We start from the raw sequence: 15016 nt of genomic DNA, 5'->3' as shown, positions 1-15016 counted from the left end.
GCTAATTGGGTTGTGTTTACTATATGCAATCTGTTCCCTTTGCAATTGCTGACTGGCTTTACCACAGGCACTGATAGCACTGCATTGGTGCTGCACCTTGTCTCCAAAAAAATCAGTGCCTCAGCATTTGTTAGTCTCAGAGAATATTATTGCCTGGAGCTGAATTTGGGACAGCCTCTTCCTTCTTGCTCTGTAGTAACCAGATGCCTTTGTTACACTCCTGTGAAACTGTGTCTGTACTATTTTGCTGTGAGTATATGAGAAGATATTTTGCTCTAAGAGGCAGCAGTTCCACTTTATTTCACATTAATATGATGGCTCATTTAAAGACTTAACAAAATGCTAGAAAAATAAAGCTCACTTTAATCTAGTGGAGTCTCAAATGCTGCCTTCTTATGCCATATCACAGCTTCTGCTAAATACCAGCATTTGAGGCCCTGTCAGCATGTGCTGCCTGCTGGGATGTCAGGTTTGGAGCCTGTGTTTTCACCTGTTATATAATGGCATGTAATTTTAACAGCTGAGTTTATGTAACTGTCGGGAAGCTGTGTGAGCGCTGTCATCTGATTCCATGGCACTGGGGCTGCAGTGCTGGGAAAGGCCCATTTGCACACATTGCACTGCTGCTAAGCACCTCTGATTTCAGCACGGATAGCTGATTTTGTGGCTTTGAAACCTCAATAAAAGCCGTGAATGGATTACAAAGGAGAAGTGAAGGAATGCCAGCAGATGCTGGTGAGCCTGCAGTGGATGGAATTGCAGATGGCACCGTCCCTGCCCAGTGTCCCACTGAGGAGAGCGGTCTGAACACGCCTCCTAGCAGGGAGGAGGAGCTGAGCCTGCTCTCGAATATCCGGGGAGGATTTTTAGTATTTTCTGAGCTTTCCTGGCTTTGAAAAGGCAGGAATGGAGCTGCAGCCCTGTGCTCTGTAGTCACAGTGGGTCTGCCCCATTCCCTCAGGCACTGATTGTATCCCATCCACTGCTGCATTCCCAAACTTTCCTTGGCAGTGTCACTCCCGTGCCCTGTTCCCACAGATCTCCCAAGCAGAAACTACCAAGTTTTGGGTTGTTCTTGCCTGCCTGCTCTAAAATTCTATCTTGATCTTCACAAATTCAACACTTAAAATTTCTGTAAATATTTCAATAATACTATGTTTATTTATGTAAACATGAAACAAAGGTGGGATGGTGCAATGGATTCTGCTCCTTTCTGTAGATGTGTGTCCTTTGCTCACCTCTGCCTGAGGTGATGGAATTCCACAAGGATCTTGAGGCTTGCCCTTGTTTCTGGTTGGGGTATTTTATATGACATAAGTGTGGTAGATTTGATCCATCCAGACCATGAAGAATTCCTTGCAGTGCCATTTGGGAAAATGATTGATAAAGGTAGAAAAGAACAAATAAATTGCCAGTCTGTTGAATGAGCTGCCTAAGAATGAACAGTGATGTGGATGGAAATGTGAAAGCAGGGAGCTACTAGTGATGTTCCTTGAGAGTGATTCTTGGTCCCAATCTTCTTTAATGCTTTTGCCAGCAATTCTGGAACAAAGAGTACACTAAAAACTCTGATGATGTTGTAAAGTTGAGAGATTGAAGATAGACAGCAGAATTAGGTGTCCTTGAAGGCTACAGTAAAAGAAATGGGATGAGTTTGATTAGAAAAACTGCAAAATCACGTATTTGGAGAATAAAATACTCTGGCTACAATTGCAGGCTTGTTGAATGAAGGGGCCTGATTGGGGTTAGCAAGATAATAAACATAATAATACTAATAATAATAATAATAATAATAATAATAATAATAATAGTACACAATGTAGCTGTGAGGAAGGCAGATGTAGCATCATACATCTGGATAAGGGAAGAGGTGAGAGGGCATAAATGCTGTGGTTCAAGGCTCTAGTAAAGTTTCCTGCATGTGTAATTAGAGGAGCTCAAACCAAAACAGGTGCAGAGGATGAATGGGGAGCCTGGCCTGGACAGAGCCCACCAAGTCTGGCTCAAGCTTACCAGTAGGCCAGGAGTTACTGTGATTGATGGCCTGGAGGGCACCAGAAGTAAATGACTCTTCTCCTTCTCTGGTATTTCAGCTTTAGGGCAGTGCTGGTCCAGGACCAAGTAAACAGGCCATTAATAAATTTAGATGGAAATTAGAGGAAGGTTGCTGACTATCTGAGCTGCGAGACTTTTCTGTTCCTTCTGCTCTTGGAAAGGACAGCTAGATCCTAGCAGGTGTTAAAGGTGTTCCCTGCTTCAGATTTCCACTGTTCTTTGGAAAAGCTGGTTTATTCTAGGAAAACCAGAGGAGTTTAATGCTTCTAACTAATTGTAACTAACTTTGCCAGTGAACTGTTCTATGGAAAAGAAGGAGCACGTTGGGTGGTCAGTGCCTCTCCTTAGCTCTCTACTGAGCATAAAATGTGGGGATATTGCAGGAATGTGTGAGAAAACCCATGGCCATTGATCTCTCAGTGACTCTGCAGTTTTTGCTTGTGGTAGAGCAGTGCTGGTGCTGGAGCTCTGGGGTGAGCAGCCTGGGAAGTGGCTGAGGTACATCTCTGCCTGATGGATGCTGCTGACTGTAAACCTGAAGATCACATTAATAATTTTGTTTCTTAAAACTCTGATTGCTGATGAAAATTGAAACTTCTGACCAGATGGGACCTCTGATGCGATAAGGCATTCTGTAGGAACATACTTCTCACATAATTTTTGCATAAGGTTTGTGATTTCCATTCAGAGCAAAGGAGCCACATTCTCACTAGCAATTTCTCCAGCAATTAGAGCAATTTTATGGAACTAATCTTTCACAGAAACCCCAATAGTATGTGGATAAATATTAAAATGGTTTGGTTTCCTCTTGAAAAAAGTACATCTTTTTGAGCTTTCCATCTGGCTTACAAGACATTTGCTGAATAATTTGTGTCAATGTGGCTTTCATGTATTGATCTAAAAATACAAGTGCTAACAACGTCTGTGCTGTCAAGCCCTCTCTGGCTCTTGTGGTTCAGTGAATGGAGCTGGGAGCAGTGATCATTTGGCATTCCAGGATGGATTCAGCACTGTCCCTTGGGAAATGAGGATTTTCAAATGAGCTGATAGCTGCACTCAGCAAAGCGAGCTGAAAAAGCCACAATCGTAGAAGTTCCATAAATGCTGAGTACTTCTGGTATCCAGTTGGATCTTACAGTTGAAATTATTTGTGTGCTCCAGAGGAGAAAAAACAATGCTGCTGCTTTTCAGTGATGTGTCCAGCAGTGTTGAAATAGTTGTGCTTTCACAGTGCAGTCACTCCTGTGTGGAAAATAATTTTAAAGCTAGCCAGTTAATTTGCAAACGTTTTTTTAGATAATATTCAGCTACTGCAAGGTGAGTTTAAAATGTATAATAATTTTTAAAGCACCTCATCTGAGAGAATTTATTGCCTGCCTTCTCTCTGGGCTTTAAAAGGCATGTGGTTGTTGATGGCCACAGATTGTGTGCACAGTAAAGATGGCACAGCCATAGCATATCCTGCTCATTAAGGGAGGCAAATTGGTTTGACTTGCCTTCATTTGCAATAAATGGGATCTTTGGATATTGCTTTTATACAACAAACCCCTACAATTAGGGCATATGAATTTGGGCACATAATGTTGATAGCACCAGTACTTGAAAATGCTCCTAATTCTTGACCTGCTTCTCTTCTTAGTGATTGAGGGGCTGAAGTAAGAGAGGTCATAAAATGTGAAGTTTTAAACCTTAGACCATTTTTTTTTGTTAGCAGTAATGGCAGTATTTGCAAGCTTTGTTTTCAATTTGAGGGGGTGGAGGCTTTTTGCAGTGCCTAATAACATGTTTGTGTAAATTGGGTTGCTTATTTCCACATGTCCTGTCTCATGGTGAAGCCAAGCTCATGGTTTTTAATGCCCCAGTAGCTGAATATCCAGGTGTCATTTGCAAATGTGGGAGTTCCAAGTGACCACTGTGATTAAAGATTATTCTGTGTAAATGGAATACCCAACTGTCCCTCTTCAGGTTGCTTTAACCCAAAAGCAAAGTCATGGAAATTCCCAATATTGCTTAAAAAATTTAATTAAAGCACACACACTCCCTAAACCTGCTGTTCCTTCCTCTCTGGCCCCTAAAGAGAGTCATTTTCTGCATAAGTAAATTTTGGGATGCTTTTTATTTTTTGAGTGAAGAGAAATACATTCCTTGCATGCCTTTCATAGGCAAAGTTTGCATCACATTTAACTATAAACTTCTGGCTATAAATTGGTAACAAACTTTCAGTAACTTATTTGTGGAAGCAAAATACTTGTACTTGATAAATCAAATGCCATGAGACTCTTAAACTTTTTAGAGGAAATTTCCATCCTGAGACTTGAACCTCAAGGTTTACAATGTTGGACTTTGCCTCTGTAGCTGTTCTCGGGCACCATCAGCAATATTGTGTGTACAGCTCATCAAAATGCTCCTTACTTCTGCCCCAAGGATGGAGCAAGACAAAAAGATGCTGTCTTGGAAATTTTTTCCCTCTGTCCCAGAAGATATGTAAATGATCCTATTTCCTATAAGTGACTATTGGTATCTTGCTATAGCTGTGTACAGAATTATGTAGAGTGATCAGCATTTCCAGAATTTTCAGACCAAAGTTTATACAGACTGAGGAAATCTGTTTCTCTTGCCTCCTTTCAAAATTCTGGTTTAAAGTGAGGTTCCTGATCTCAGCTGCTGCTTTGGTCTTAACAACAGACAACTTGAAACCATTTTGATGTTTGTTTTCCTGGAATCTGGTGGCTGTGTCATCAGTGCATGACTCTGCAGCAGAGCAATGTTAATGCAATGTGTTCTGGGTTTTTTTCTTCCAGTGATGCTACAGCCTTTTGACTATGACCCTAATGAGAAAAGTAAACACAAGTTTATGGTTCAGTCTATGTTTGCTCCAGCTGATACTTCAGATATGGAAGCAGTAGTAAGTATTGAAATGATTTTAAATGGATTTCTTTCTAACTGTAGAATGTTGTAAGTCCTTTGACTGCGTTGTTGAAGGGGTGTTGGCAAACCACACTGGAATGGTCCTTGGAAGCTTTTCCAGATTTCCATCTCTGCATGGCAAGGAGTTTTCTGTTATTTTGAGCCCCAGGAATCTTGCACTGAGAGTTGTTGTCTGTGGTTGCTTCTTTAGGAAGCTGCTGTCAGTAATGGGATGCCACATCATGAAATAAGTAGTTGTAGTTTTTTGCAATATATCCTTCTTTAGAAAGGGCAGCTTGAATCATATATTCTAAGGATATACAGAATATATTCTAAGTCTGTGGCATCATTTTTATGCATCTGCTCTCAGTCTTGAGTCTTCTCTTGAGCAGCTCCTTCTGCAAGATGCAAGAGGATGATTTACCAGTATTGTACTTTTCTTTATCCCTACCTGTGTCTGCTGTGGCTTTGTAAATGAAAGGCCCTCATAGATTCTGTCCTGTGGATTACAAATGAGAGCAGGAGAAATATGTAGGAGCTGGAGCAGAGAAGGACAAAAGACATAAAAATAAGATGTCAGGCTACAGTAAGACAACCTGCAGAGGAGTAAACCACTGTGTCAACTGCTGGCTTTCCTTTATCAGCAGGATTTGCCCCCAGAAGAAGGCACAAGGAAGCTCTCTGTAGCCTGGCTTTTGTTAGCTTGAGAGAACATTATGGGGCTATTATGGACACAATGTAAAAACACCATTATTCTAAAAGTGTGTGGCTTGTGTGTGCTACTTAAAAACAAAAAAGCCAACCCAAAAATACTCTGCAGTAGTCTTTACAATATGTGTCTTCTTCTGAATAGCTTCTTAAAGCTGGGGCACTCTGCAGGTTAATAATTTCCCTTCTGAAACTGATTTATGGAACTATATTTGTTTAATGGGCTCAAAATAAGATCCAGTGGGAGAAACAGCAATAGTAATAAAATGTCTGCATCACTAGAAAGATAAGTCAGTCTGCCTTTCTTTCGAGCTCTTTAATTTTTATGAGTTACTTTATACCATGACAAATGTTACTCTGCTGGCAAAGAACGTTTTTTAGTACCTAGATGGGCCTTTCAATTTTCCAAAGCTCTCCAGACCGATTGGATTCCTTTTCCTGTAACACTTTGATCAGTTCTCAGTTTTGTTACCACTCTCCAGATCTCTTCCTATCCTGGATGAACAGGTGAGACCCGTTACGGGAGTACTATAAAGCTTTCAACACTTCACAGGCAGCCAAGGAGCTCGAAATAGATCTGACTTCAGCCCCAGAAGAGCTGAACTTCGATTCAGCTGTTTAGGATGAGTTAAATACTACTCCAGCTTGCATGGGCTTAGCCATAATTTGTCACCTACTTGAGATATGCTGAGGAATACCAAGCTACCAGGAGGATGGTCAAAGTGAAGAGGAGCACGTGAGAACTCCAGGGTAGAAGTGTGGACACTTCTTGCTGTTTATTATCACTGAGAATAAATCTTTTCACTTCAGGGTTACAGCTGATACTGAGCAAAGGTCTATCACTGCTGATCCCTATTAAAAAGGTTGTAAGGAATCTTGTTTATGGCAGACTCCCCAGCTGAAGGGAGGAGAAGGAGTGAGGGGAAGTTATCCCTCAGTATGTAGCACATCTGGTGCTGTTCAGACATTGATGCTGAAAAACAAGGATGTGGAAAGCAAGGAGGGGGAAGAACAGTCCTGTATTCATTCCAGTCAGGAAGAAAAGCTCATGTGAAATTTGAAAAGTTTGAACAGGAACTCCACTGGCCAGAGAGTTGAGAACTCACTCTGTGATTGATCTGGGGTCTTGTTATCTTTCCCTTCCCTTGAATTCACCCCTCCTTTTACTTTTTTTACTTTTTTTTTTTTTTCTTTAAGCAGGTTCATTACTCTCCCCGTCTCTGCTAATTACTCTGATACAGCTCCCAATTCTCTCATAAATTACCTGTGGAAGTTTCAGACTATTTAGGATGATTTGCTTCATAGTATTGGTCTGTCTGTATGATACCACTCAGTTTTGGTTTTGATCTCATTTTTCATCCTGTCTGTGGTTAATGGTAGTGTGATAAACACCTGTGGGTTCTTTCTGAGTGAGATGATGTGATTTGTTTACATAATGCACTGCATTTCCAATCTGCCTGATTGTACTAATATGTTTAATATGAAATTAATATTAACTTATTCCAGTGGAAAGAAGCAAAACCAGAAGAACTCATGGATTCGAAACTTAGGTGTGTGTTTGAGCTACCAGCAGAGAATGATAAGCCTGTGAGTATTTTCAGATGCATATTGAGTGATTTGACTTAATACCACAGTAAATCCTGTAAAATGGCATGTTTGTACAGACAGCTGTATAAGCACAAGACAGAACCCTCTGTTTCACTGCCTGGATGGCATCACCCTTTAAAAACACAATGTAAACTATTTAAAATCTTGGGAATCCTTGGTGTAACTAACAGCAGTTTAAACTTCATAAATGCAACAGTAGCACAAAGCAATTTTTGAGTTGATCTGTTGTCATTTAGTGCAAGGTCACAGGATAAAGAATACTTAAAAAAAAATTAAAGGTGCTGATTGGTGGTTGTGAAGCTCAGAGTTTATAGTGAAGCAGTTATAATCATCAGCAATATAAATTTCACTGCCTGTCCAACACTTCCTTAGTACAACTCTGATTTTGTCAGGTGAATTGATAGAAACCTGATGAGGAAGACACAAGTGCAGTTAGGATTTATATTGAAATTATCATCTATAATATTGTAGGATCCTTTCTTGTTAGGGTAATAGACATGATAATTTGTAATGCAAATATGTATTGTCCAGTATAAAACTGGTAATTGATTGAATAAACTGAAAAATTCTTCCTAGTGTGCAGGTACTAAAGGCACACTTGTTCTGCCTTGCACTGAACAGGCTGTAATTAGGATTATGTAATTGGCTGGGAGAGGTTTGATTTTATGAGACCCTTTCTAAAGTGCAGAGCATGGAGGAGATCCAAAGGCAGGAGAGGGAGCAGGGTTGGGAGATCTGAGCTTTGTTTCCAGCTTGGGTTGCAAATTCCTGCATCCCCACAGAAACACAGAAATAGGGAGAGGGGACAGCCAGGAGTGGGAGTGAAGGGGAGGGAGCTGCAGACTGTCCTGGTCCTGCAGTGGCTGCTTGTGCTGTGCCTGGGGAGGGAAGGGGAAGGAGACCCTTGGGTGTGGACCTGGCTTAGGGACATTTCTGTATGTTCAGGGTCTGAAAAGTCAAGGTCATTCTCTCTTCACTTACTGCTGCTGACCTGATGTTTTCTGGGATAGCAGTAGAGTTACAGAAAGCAAAATGCTGTTTGTTTCTTTTGATACAGGCACGTGTCAGGTGTGCACAGACAATTTTACCTGATTCTCCTCCTATCTATCAGGTGTGTGGTGTGGTGTTAATAACTAACCAAAAATCACTCTATCCTTTTTTAACAGCATGACATAGAAATAAATAAAATTGTATCCACAACTGCAACAAAGACAGATTCCTCTGTAATGTCTAAATCAATAAGTTCTTCTTTGGATGACACTGAAGTTAAGAAAGTAATGGAAGACTATAAGAGGCTTCAAGTAGAAGTTCAGAGGTTACGGGAGGAGAATAAACAGTTTAAGGTAAAGATTGCTGTTGTTTTCTTTTCAGATTTACCCCTTTCCTGAAAAAGAAGCTTCCATCTTAAAGGTTTGGTTACCTGACCTTAGCACAATATTTTACTACTGTCTATAAAGTAAAAGATAATTCAGGTTTCTCTGTAAACTCCGAGAAGGTGCTGAAATCAATGGTTCCTTTGAAAGGAGGCACAAGTCATGCAGTCACAGAAGGAGATTGGGTAGCAACCCAGAGGAGTGAATTCCCCCTCTTTTTTCTTTTCCCACCTAATTTCTCAGTCTGAATTAAGCATTCAATGTTGGACTTGGCCCCTTCTCCCAAACCATGGGAGCTTGAGGGCAGTGTTGTGCAAATACTGAGTGTTTCAGTAATTGCACCTGTAATGTGCTGCTGAAATGGCCAAATTAAGACAGATGAATGGGAAATGGGCTTCCTGTCATATCCAGTACATAGCTGGGAAATCCAGTAATTGAGAAGCCTTTATCACTCTGCTGAAAAATTCTTCTTACAGTAGCTTGACTTGCTGTAAGTGTGTACTTCCATGGATATCAGCACCAAGGAAAGTGTGGATGCTGTAACTCCTGCAGCCCAGTGAAAGGAGCTCTGTTCTCTCAGCTCTGATGCTGCTTGGCTGCCTGATGCATGAAGGAATTCTTGAAAACAGTTTTGTTTTGCACAGAAATAATATGTGTACATAACAGACATGGCCCTAACTTCTCCTTGTGTTCCTGTTTTGCCAGCAACTCAGGACTCTTAAGTTCTATATGATTTTATTTAATTTTTTTGCAAATTGGTCTTGACTAAGCACTCTACAAGAGCTATCTGGAATTGAGGTGATTTCTTACAGTAACATCCCAGATAGGGGAGCTCTTTGCCCCTTTGTGGAGTGTTAAAAACACCTGTAAAATATCAGAAAGTAATGCTAAATTGCCTGCTACCAGGTGCTGCAATGTCAGGCTGGAGTCACTGTCAGAAGGAAATTAAAATATTTTAAATGAACATTTGTTGTTTCTATATATAAAGTGTGTTGTATGTAAACAGCATTTTATTGTTTACCAAAGTCAGTTGTCCCCATTCAGAATTAGAGCAGCAGTGAGGTATTGGATACCCTGTGGCTTTCAATTAGTAAATAAATAAATAAATTATTAGAAAAATAAGTTCACCTTCAGATCATAGAGGTGCCCCTTTAAATTCAAAAGTGAGAAAGACTGATATACCCCAAGCCCTTTGAGCTCCAGTTACCTGACAATTTTGAAGACTGCAGTAACTTTCATTACAGTTTTGTTTCTTGAGTATTTAAGTAGAGACTGGAGACTTTTGCTTTGATACCTTTTACTTTTGCACTATAATACTGTATCACGTTAAAAAGTCTAACACTGTTGCTTCAGCTGGACACAAATTAAGTCACAAAAGTCTCATTTCCCCTCTCCTGAAGTGCTCAGAGTGTGTGTGTGTGTGAGTGGAGTGTGCTAACACACAGCTGTGCTGCACAGCAGCTCAGGGACAGCTGAGGGGAGCATCATTCCCACCTGGAATGAGAATTTCTGCTGGTGTTGCTTTGTTTTATCTGTTGTCTCATCTTTAAATCAGGTGAGCTGCCAAATTCCTATCAAGAAAATATCCTAATTATTGCCATTAGATTCATGTCAAAATGTCAGCATTAATATGATGGGGAAGCTGATTTCACTTCAAGGGCTGGAAGATCTGCTTGTGCCATCTGACATGGAAAATGAGGAGTGTAATTGCCTTGGCTTGTGAAAAACATGCAGCTTCATCTGAGTTCTGCTGAGAAACATTTTCCTCAACAACACCTTTCCTGTTATGGAGCAAGCAAAGCACCTTCATGGCATTTCCTCCATCGTTTTGCTGAAGTTCTGGAGCCATCTCCAGGCTCTGGGCAGGAGTTCCTGCAGGGCTCCTCAGTGCTTCCCCACTGCCTTGGCTTTCCCCTCCTGCCTCACCACCCTCCCTTCTCAGGACCATTCAGTACACAGAGCTCTAACTTAGCTGTAAAATTGCTTTCACCTATTCTATAACCCCCACCCAAATAAATATGAGGAGGGTGAATATTTAAGGTTTTTTTGTAGAGATAATCAATCTCTCTTCCTTTAGGAAGAAGATGGACTGCGGATGAGGAAGGTACCCCAGACAAACAACCCAATATCTCCTTCTGCAGCTGCTGTCAAGGATGAAGGGCTCAGCTCCAGACTACTTGCTTTGGTGGTTTTGTTCTTTGTCTTTGGTGTAATTATAGGAAAAATAGCCTTGTAGAGGCAGCATGCTGGAAATTGTAAATTGGTTTGATGATTCTGCCATATCATTGGATTAAATTTATTCATAACAATGTTTAAAAAAAAATTAATGTATGACATCTCACAGGTCTTGCCTTTAAATTACCCCTGCACAAATACTATGTAACATAATCTAGAAAGTTCAAAATGTACGGTGAGGGAATGAATGAAAGAGAATATGCTTCAATGATGAAGGGGGGAGAAAATCCTGAATTAACACTACAATGGAATATTGTATATGTCATTTTAAACATTCTTAGGCCCTGGTACATGTTGCTGGATTACCTCTTTTTAAAAAAAAAAAAGAAAAAAAAAAGGAAAACTAGAAAAACCTCTTCCTCCACTGCTGGAGCTGGCCCTAGGGATGTTTGGAGCTGGGTTAGGCAGGAGGTGTTGATAACTTCTGTAAAATACGTTAATCCACCATTCTGCTCTTGAATTTAACAGTTTCTGTCAGTGTCTTCAACTCTGTGCAAGTTACCAATTTCTTGGCACTTAAACGAGTAGTGAGAAGCTGCAAAGCCTTGGGTGTGGCAGCACTGAGGGAGCTGGGCAGCACCGAGGGGCTCGTTCAGAATAAAGGTCAATGCCTTGTTCTCACCAAGGGACCAAGCTACATTGCTGTTGGTTCATTTAGTTGAATTAAAATGTTATTCAGAGATGTTTAATGCATATTTGACTTATTTAATGTATTTCATCTCATGTTTCCTTATTATCACAAAATTGACTAATTCTCTGTGGTATGAAAAGGCACCTGTTCAAAGCCAGTGACGAGAACTAAAAATTTGCTGCTGTAGTGGTGCAAGATTCTTCTGCCTCCTGGTGTTTTGGGCACTACACCATTGTTGGGAGCTTTGGTCATCTGAGCATTGGGGAAACAGTGGTCAGGAAACTGTTTTTGTATGTAAATAAGTCTATTTAGGGGAGAAACAAAAATATCAGTAGTAAATTAGTCCTATGCCGTAAAAAGACCAATCTTGTTTGACTATGTAGCATCTTAAAAAAAAAAAAAAGAAAAAAAGAAAGAAAAGCAAAATTAAATAAAGCCCCCAAATTAATGTTTCCTTTGTTACTTTTGTGCTGTTCTCACAGTTTTAGAGGTGGGGAGGAAACAGTGTTCTCTTGTCAGTTTTGTTCATGGCATAAGGAAACTTGCAGTCTGATTTCAGGGTGAATTTCTTTTTTTTCCAGACTAATTTTAATATCAAAGCAAACCATCCCATCGTGAGCCTGACACACAAAGGTTGTTCAGAGTCACCATGCTGAGGTACAAGGTAACATCCCACCTTCCAGGTTAGTTGGCTTCAGGAGTTCAGACACTTGACAGCACCTTTAGAACAAGGAGATTTTGTTTCTAAGCTTCCTTTTACCACAAGATGTATAAGCAGGCTCAATGTGTTTTAACATGATGGATTCAGTAGATTAAACAGTTTTTGAGCAGATAAATTCACATCTATTCTCAAATGGTAGATCCAAAAACATTCAGGGGCAAAATTTGTTGTAGCATATTATGAGATGAAGCTGAGTCTTTTACAGATGACTTCTGTCATTCCTTCCCTGTTCCTGGGATTCTGTGAGAGCTGTGGGGATGGGTGCAGCCTCTCTGCTGCACTCCTTGACCTTTATGTTTGTCCCACTTGTGTCTCAAGGGCTTCCTCCTCTGCAAGTGCAAATAAGTGAATTTTTATGTAAAGCTTAATAAGAAAAATAGGTGAGAAAAAAACCTTGTAATTGGTGTGTTCAACTTCTGAACATGAGTCTGGAAGTATTTCTAGGAGATTCAATAGAAAGGAGAGGTGTATATTTGGCATTTTAAAGTGCTGGTGCCTTGTCTGCTCACAGGGAAGGGACAGAGCCACTGCAGCCTGGCTGCAAAGGGCAGGGCAGGAGGGAGAGGAGCTGGGAAGGAAAAACCAGGGAGTTTATGGGACAAATTGGGCAGAATTGATAAAGAAGATACTGCCTGGGCAGTGGAAGCTGAAGAAAACTTTCTAATGAAGCATTCTTTTCAGAAAGGCAAGGTTGTGAGTGACACTGCAAAATTAATTTTCATGGCTTTGAAGAATATATTTGAGAAAACCTTTGCTGAAGGGAGATGGAGATATGAAGTAGATTTTTTTTAAGTGGCTGTAAATATCTTGTTCTCTTATCAGAATTTCTGATTCACTTTGAAAAAAATAATTTTTTGAGAGTCCTTTGTTCTGCTTTAAAACAGCCTAAAAGTGGTTGGTTTAAAAAAAAAAAATCACTATCTTTGCAGGATAAAGGGGGAGGATTTTAGGTTTAAACTGGTCTCCTGTGAGGATATCTGGAGTGATGTTCAGGCAGGTTTTACAGCCAGTGTGAGCTGCCTCTGCTGGCCCAGGGCAAAGCCAAGAGCAGCTCTGTCCTCCCCCAGTGCTCAGCAGTGACCTCTTGGTGATCTGTGCCAGCCTGGAACTGTGCATGAGCAAAGCTGCTCCTGCTGTTTGCACTCCAGGATCATAAAGAGGTCCTAGAAAACCTTCTCATGCTTTTCCAGACCCTTCAAACACTGAGCAAGGAGACCAGGAGAGGATTTCAGTGTTGGTAACATCTGTAACCTGCAGCTGGGCTGACCCACACCATCAGTCCTAAACAAGACTCTTAAATTAACTGCTTGTATTTTTGGAGTTTACCAAAATCCTGAGTTTTTCCCTCACCATTTTTCACAAGAGCCTGAACACAGTAGCCCTGAATTGTCTGGGTAATGCTTTGCTTTGCTGAGCTTGATATAAAGTCACTGATCAGGGGAATTCTCAGCTCCTGTTTGACCAAACCCTTCTTTCATAGGCAGTAGAGAGAAATCTTAAGGATATATTTTTTTTCCTCCAAGGTTCCTAAAAGGCCAGTTTGTAGATAGAGTGCAAATATAGATTGGATGGATATTCCTAAGCCACCTGGCTCTTTTTGTAAGTTGTTCCTTTCATGGCAACACAAGAGCAAATGTTCTCATGAAGTATTCACAGAAAGTGAATTATTCTGAAGGACATTGTGTATCTTAGGAAGTTGTGCACAAAATGTAGAGTTTCTAAATAAGATAATTGTCTGGGTTCCTCACACAACATCAGATGTTAGAAACCTGTGATTGATTCATGGTAGTAGAAATCAAGTTATTACTAATCTAATTATTGTCCTTGCTGTTACTTTAAGGTGACCACTTGCACATTTATTGTTGATTTTTGTAACACCCAGTAGAGGCTGCTTGGTGCACTCTGGGCAAATTTGGGATAAACAGATATCTGAAATAGCTTGAAGCCTAGAGCTGGGAAACAAATGGAAAATGGTTTCTTCTATTTTTATGTCGTTCTCCACATCTTAAAGCAAATACTCCGTGCATGGATGATCATAACTATTGCTGGGCACTGGCAGTTGTCAGCTGGGAGTGCACAGCTGGAACAGCTGCACCTGCAAGCCAGGAGCAGCTCAGGTTACTGGGGAGTAGCCTGGGGGCTGAAGAGCAAGATCATGTTATGTTGTTATGTTGAGGGGGATTGATGTACCATAATGTCATTTTCTAAAAATACAGGATTGTAAAGCTCAATGGTGGTGTTACTTTTTCCTCCTGAAATGCTGTTAGTGGGATAAAGTTGGAACTTCACTTTGCAATTCACTAGAATTTCTTTTCATCAATAAACTATGAAGGGTTTGTATCTGCTGCACATGTGAACTTGCAATTCTTGTCAGCAATTTTACATCGTGGTGTGCACAAGGAATGGATCATTTATGTCTTGGCTTACTTGATGTTGCATTGCCAGTGGAAGAAGCTGTCATCCCTTTTCTTCACAAAATGGCACTTCTGTCTCTTCAGTGGAATGTCCTTAATTTTCAGGCACAATAGTGGCTTCACTGTAGTGCTCTTAATTTGAAACTACATTTCTCTTGCCCTATGTGATATCCTGAAATTCCCCATCCTGAGTTCTGTTTTCTATATGAAGTGAGGTAAAAAGCACCACCAAACATCCCTCTGTTTGAAATTAAAGCCCCTTTAAAAAAACACTCTGAGGCTCCTGTTTGTTGTGGCTGGGTCACAGCTGCACTGGTGCTGCACTGGTGCTGCCCAGAGCCTGGAGAGCCACTGTGCCATGGTT

General features: G+C 40.6%; 1 protein-coding gene across 1 annotated transcript in view; it reads left to right on the top strand.

The window, feature by feature from the left end:
• The window catches only part of VAPB (VAMP associated protein B and C), a 33147-nt gene extending 18560 nt beyond the window's left edge, over positions 1-14587 (top strand). Inside the window, exons 3-6 of the mRNA XM_071446818.1 lie at positions 4857-4960; positions 7177-7257; positions 8445-8621; positions 10729-14587. Of these exons, the coding sequence (XP_071302919.1) occupies positions 4857-4960; positions 7177-7257; positions 8445-8621; positions 10729-10887 (521 nt within the window). The 3' untranslated portion in view covers positions 10888-14587. The remainder of the gene's footprint in view (positions 1-4856; positions 4961-7176; positions 7258-8444; positions 8622-10728) is intronic.
• The last annotated feature ends 429 nt before the right edge of the window (positions 14588-15016 follow it).

Source organism: Agelaius tricolor, unplaced genomic scaffold, assembly GCF_023055355.1.
Source record: "Agelaius tricolor isolate 1412-34295 unplaced genomic scaffold, bAgeTri1.0.p SCAF_23, whole genome shotgun sequence".
Lineage (NCBI taxonomy): Eukaryota > Metazoa > Chordata > Aves > Passeriformes > Icteridae > Agelaius > Agelaius tricolor.
The sequence above is the reverse complement of the archived record's forward strand: the minus strand, read 5'-3'. Positions and strand labels throughout refer to the sequence as shown.